The sequence below is a fragment of the Adiantum capillus-veneris genome, chromosome 28, assembly GCF_014529385.1.
Source record: "Adiantum capillus-veneris isolate H3 chromosome 28, ASM1452938v2, whole genome shotgun sequence".
NCBI classification, from domain to species: Eukaryota; Viridiplantae; Streptophyta; class Polypodiopsida; order Polypodiales; family Pteridaceae; genus Adiantum; species Adiantum capillus-veneris.
This window is the reverse complement of record NC_140958.1, coordinates 24,132,743-24,138,184: the sequence shown is the minus strand read 5'-3', so window position 1 is coordinate 24,138,184 and position 5,442 is coordinate 24,132,743. Positions and strand designations below refer to the sequence as shown.

Genomic DNA, 5,442 nt, shown 5'->3' with positions numbered 1-5,442 from the left:
ATGGCACGAATCTGCTCTGAGGTAGTACTCGTCATCATTACAGTAAGAGCCATGAGGAGCCCCCCAAATGAAGGGGAGAGTTCACACTATGAAGAGCAAGCCAAGCATCGCAGCCCAAAAGTGGCATCAAACACCATGGAGTGAAGAGAACAATTCCCACAAGAAGGAGCACCTCTCCTTTAAAAAAATTTAAGAAAGGCCTTGTTCCCATAGGGCATTACTTATGAAAGTCGTGGCACTAATTTCAAGCATCACAAAAAGAATATGTAGGCACAATCTTGCATGTATCAATCATAAGAAAAAGTCAAGGGTGATAACTGCAAGGGTTCCATTAAGGTCAAAATACCCAATTAGATATAACAGTTTTTAGTTATAGGCTCTAGTCCCTATCATTTAGGGGAAGGATTCGAAGAGTAGGTCCATTGCTTGGACAAGGTAAGTAACTCATGAAGTTCTAACCTTAGGAGAAGGTCAGTTTTGGATATAAAGTCCAATCTTATGAGAGGAGTCTAATGATGCAAGAATTGGTTAAATTCAGAGAATGACAACCAGATGTACAAGAGTGAGTGTGTGTGTGTGTGTGTGTGGGTGGATATGGCCCAAAAGCTTTGGTTCCTATCATTAGAGGAGGGATTCAAATAGTAGGTCCATTGCTTGGACAAGGCAAGAAACTAATGAAGTTCTAACCTTAGGAGAAGGTTAGTTCTAAATATGAAGTCCAATCTTAAGAGAGGGTCTAATCATGTAAGACTATTAAATTCAGAGAATGACCAACTAAGGTGCGGGGGCCAATATTGTGGAAACAAAATGGGCAATAAGAGCGTATGAACCACATTTGGCGTTTTTCAATTTCACCTATTTTTCTTGCTTCGTGACATGATGTATTCCAAGATGAAAAAGGTTTGTGAGCTGATTATTATGAATGGAGTAGCTCTCAGAATCATTCCACAGCAAAACAGTGATGTTGTAGAAGAGGACCAGTTGAGAGGCGGTTGCGAACCCATCACAAACTCGTTAGCCTGACGCGTCAATTGTTGGCCCAATGTGGCGCTTGTGAAACTTAAATGTGTGTGCAACATTATAGGCCCTCCATAACGCTTATAACAAGGGCCGCCATTATATTGGCCATCTATGGTTCATACGTACGTGTGTGTGTGTGTGTGTGTGTGTGTGTGTGTGTGTGTGTGTGTTGGGGGGGGGGGGGGGGCATCTCGACTTGATCCCTGTGTTTCTTGCCGTTGTAAATATGGTTTCCAATGCACCGTCACATTAAATGCATTTCATACAATGTGTGTGGGTTATGTAACCTTGATGAATGGCAACTGACCTGACACTATGTACATACATATAAGGCAGATATCGTTGTTTTGCAAGAACACAATCAACATGACTTTGCTAGTCAGTGTTCTTATTTTGCAGGTTACTGGATTGCATATGCTGGATTGCAAGATTACTCAAGTTTAGTGATGCTAGTTCGACATGAGCTTCAGCCAGCTCTATTGTATAATGATCCGCACCGCCGCTGGATGGTGATTCAATGCTTGTTGAATGGTCAGGTGTATGAATTTGGAGGCATTTATGCGCATACATCATCTAGACAAAGGGCTGCTCTATGGCGAGACATCTCTTCTCGCTCATGGACCTCAAATGCATTCCTTTGCGGTGATTTTAATAATACCCTGAGATGGATGATAGTACCACTGGTAATTCACATATGTTGTTTGTGGAAAGGCAAGAATGGGATAATCTCTTTTCTTCTACTCAAATGATTGATATATGGCGGCATTTGCATCCAAATGCCTCTGGTTTACTTTTCAGCATGCTGCCCACTCTTCTTATCAAGCACAGTTGGATAGATGGTATTTGCTTAATTTGCAACAATATGAGGAATGTGTATGTGAGGTCAACATCGATTACACCTTGCAGTTATTGGATCATTACCCTGTTTTGCTGGATGTGAATTTTGGGTAGACTCTTTGTGATCGGGCTCTTCCTAGGAAACGTCTGCTACTTATTAACAATGCTTATCTCACTCATGAGGTTATTGGATCATTACCCTGTTTTGCTAGATGTGAGTTTTGGGTAGACTCTTTGTGATCGGGCTCTTCCTAGGAAACGTCTGCTACTTATTAACAATGCTTATCTCACTCATGAGGTTTTTCCTGACATGATTTCTTAGGTTATTCCCCCTTTGCTTGCTCAGATGCATCTTGATCTTGATGTTGCCTGGTATCGCTTTGTTATGAGGGTGCAAAGTGTTATTTGTGACTATGGCACGCATTACATGCAGTGCACTCGAGGGGATGTCAAAGATGTGAAGCAAACTTGTCAACGACTGCAAGTGTTGGCTGATTTGTGGCCTCTGTTTAATTCTGAGATGTCGGAGTTATGTGAAGCTTCTGTGTGTATTCAGCTTAATGACAAGCAAAAGCTCGCTAAATGGCAGACGCATGCCCGTACAACTGGATTTCATGGATAAAGGTTGTGCTTTGAAGCAATTCTTTAAGCATTTGCATCATTCGAGACTCTCATAGGCAATCAAGTGGGTTATGCTTTTCTCAGGTGTTTGGACTTCTTCAAAGCAAGAACTTGCGGATGCCATGGTTTTGCATTATCAATAGGTGTTTGCTACTCCTTCTCAGGCATCTTCGGCTGCTTGCCATGCGCGTCAATTGATGCTTTCCTTTGTTACTCTGATCATATCTCCTCAAGATGCATGTGGCTCCTCTCTGCCTTGTGGCAAAGCCATTTGCCTTTGAAAGAGCGCATGTTTCTTTGGCGTTGTTTGCTTGGAGTGCTTTCCGTTGGCACTTTTCTTCGGGCGCATCATATTCGTCCTTCTTCTTGCGTTCATTGCTCGAGTGTAGAAGAGGATATTTGCCACTTGTTGTGGGATTGCTGCGTTACTAGAGACTGGCTTCATCGTTTATCGGCCTTTATGCTCTCCGTTTTCCTGGGGTGGTCTTTCACAAAGGTTCTAGGCATTTGGCATTTTCTCACTGACACTACAGCCTTTTGCGGTCTTCTTTATGTGGGTAAGATACTGGGCTTATTGGACCTTGTGGAGTCAATGTAATGCTTACATGTTCCATAGTACTCATGCAGACCCATTCCCACTCTTCAAGCTTTCTCTTAGGCAATCGTTACGGTTTTCTTTGGAAGTTGGTGATATCACCATAGAGATGCATCAACTTTCATATGAATGTTTCTAGCTACTGTCTACAGCTGAGTAGTTTTGTGCTCTTCCCCTTGTACATGACCCTTTCAGTGGGTTTTCCTCGCTTTGAGGTTTCCCACTAGTAAATTAATCAAATCGATTTACAAAAAAGTGTGTGTGTGTGTGTGTGTGTGTGTGCGTGTGTGTGTGTGTGTGTGTGTGCGTGTGTGTGTGTGAGTGAGTGAGTGAGAGAGAGTGAGAGGAGAAGAAGAAGAAGAGAGTTTTAACGTCGTAGGAAACTATCCCAAGAGACCTTAAAGATGTAGCCTCCTCGTCGAACTCAAGACCTGTTATCAAGAGGGAAATGGCATAACCAATCTACCACACTTGGGTGATAGAAAGGTTATACCATTTTCCTCTTTTTATTGGCGCCCACACACACACACACACCCGAGAAGAAGAGAGTTTTAACGTCGTAGGAAACTATCCCATGAGAGAGAGAGAGAGAGAGAGAGAGAGAGAGAGAGAGAGAGAGAGAGACTCCATGGCCGAAAGGAGAAGAAGAGAGAGAAGTTGATCAATGTTCGAACTCGCACGCTCTAGAGCTATGATTCCTCGGTTGGCAGATCGTCGTTTCTGAAGCCCATCACTTCTTAGGACTAGTATGCTGAGGGTTTTACGCAGACATGCGATTGTGAGGGCGCCACGCCCTGCCCTTCTCGTACCTTTCTGCGGAGGACCTTCTGCTGATTGTCGTGCTTCTCGCGATCCACAGCTCTACCCATCTTCTTCCGGTATCATGCTCTCTTATCTCTTTTTGTTTACGCGCAAAACACAGAGTATGTGTGCACGTGGCCTAGAACGTGTGTGTGTGTGTGTGTGTGTGTGTGTGTGTGTGAGAGAGAGAGAGAGAGATGCCATGGGAAGCCAGCAGAGAAACTGTTTTAGTGCTCAGACACAGAATCTTTATTTCCAAAAGGTCAATTTTGATTGACCGAAGAAGTGGCAGTTAATGAGGGAGGAAATGAGTGAGTGAAAGTAGTGTGTGTGCATGCGCGTGCATGTAAATTATGCATGCACATTTCATGGCCAGGGATTTGATACACAACGTATGCGTATCGCAGATACTGTTCATGTTTTTGGGAAGCATTCAAAGAGAAGAACCTTCATGCCAAAATGGCTTGTAGATGCAGGTTTTGTTAATCCAAGATTCAAAGCAGATGTAATGGCAAATTTGGTGGTGGGGCATGCATACTCAAATGCAGCAAAGACAGACGAAGAGGGATCTGAACCCTCTGCAGAGACAAAAGCCGAGAGGAGCTCATCATCAACAAAAACCTTGGAAGACTTTCAACATGAAGAGATTGTGGGGCCCACTGTAGAGCGCGACATGTCACCCGTGGCCGATGAGCTACGACAGGCACATGTAGAGATGAGAGAGGCAATACGAAAGTTCTCGAAGGGGATCCTGTGGGTGGGTGCCATACACTTGGTATGGGGCGGTATGATGTTTCGTGCAATGGACTCACCATTCAGCCACGCTTTGATGACGCAAGTGTGCGCATCAGCATTGGTTTTGTTCAGTTTGGCATATTACTCCAAACAAGCACTCAAGCATATCGAGTTTTTCACAAGACTTGAGGAGCGGAGCCGCTTGCAGATACTCACGCTCTCATTGCAAGCTACTAAGACCTTGAGCTCCTTTTTTCAAAGGAGTTATGGTGTTGGCTTGGTGTTACTTGTGGCACTGATTGCGAACTTGGTGGGGTGCTTGAAGTTTTTGTTTTAGGCTTGTGTGGAAGTGGGACTCAATGATATCGAGTGGTGTCATGGTGTCATGCGACAGAGCCAGCAAGATATAACAATTTATGCCAAGCTTGCTCCTTAATGGAGCGACAAATAATGCCGGCAGCAGAAGCTGAAGTTTTTGATGTTTATTACCTTCTCTGAATTGTTTTACATTTCGCGGTTTCATTACCCTGTTATTGTAGAACAATCAAGCTTGCACAGAAGAGTTATACAAAGGTTGATCGTAATGGCTGTGTGTGCTATCATTGGTTAAGAGAATGGCTATTGCTCAGAGGATAGCCTTTTAAATAGTAAATTTCAATTGTGAATGTTAATCAAGCTCTTTTCTGGCTTGGAGTAATCTAAGAAGGCACATTGTTGCTTGTCAAGGCAAGTGTGCTAGTTTCTTTTAGTGAATGCAGTTGCTTCTCTGCATGGGCACAATGGAATCTTGCCTCAAATAAAATGTCTGTTTGTAACTTACTGCGATACATTCT

The 5,442-nt window shown here is 43.5% G+C and overlaps 1 protein-coding gene across 3 annotated transcripts; it reads left to right on the top strand.

The window, feature by feature from the left end:
* The first annotated feature begins 3,732 nt into the window (after window positions 1-3,732).
* LOC147420182 (uncharacterized) lies at window positions 3,733-5,193 on the top strand. 3 transcript variants are annotated; one of them, XM_086505061.1, is made up of 2 exons: window positions 3,733-3,951; window positions 4,351-5,193. In XM_086505061.1, the coding sequence occupies exons 1-2, from the start codon at window positions 3,822-3,824 to the stop codon at window positions 4,944-4,946; spliced, it is 726 nt and encodes a 241-aa protein (XP_086361187.1). In that variant the 5' UTR covers window positions 3,733-3,821; the 3' UTR covers window positions 4,947-5,193. The 3 variants fall into 3 exon arrangements, with proteins under 3 accessions (XP_086361187.1, XP_086361186.1, XP_086361185.1); XM_086505060.1 differs by having other exon boundaries at window positions 3,735-3,951; window positions 4,345-5,193; XM_086505059.1 differs by having other exon boundaries at window positions 3,739-3,951; window positions 4,282-5,193.
* The last annotated feature ends 249 nt before the right edge of the window (window positions 5,194-5,442 follow it).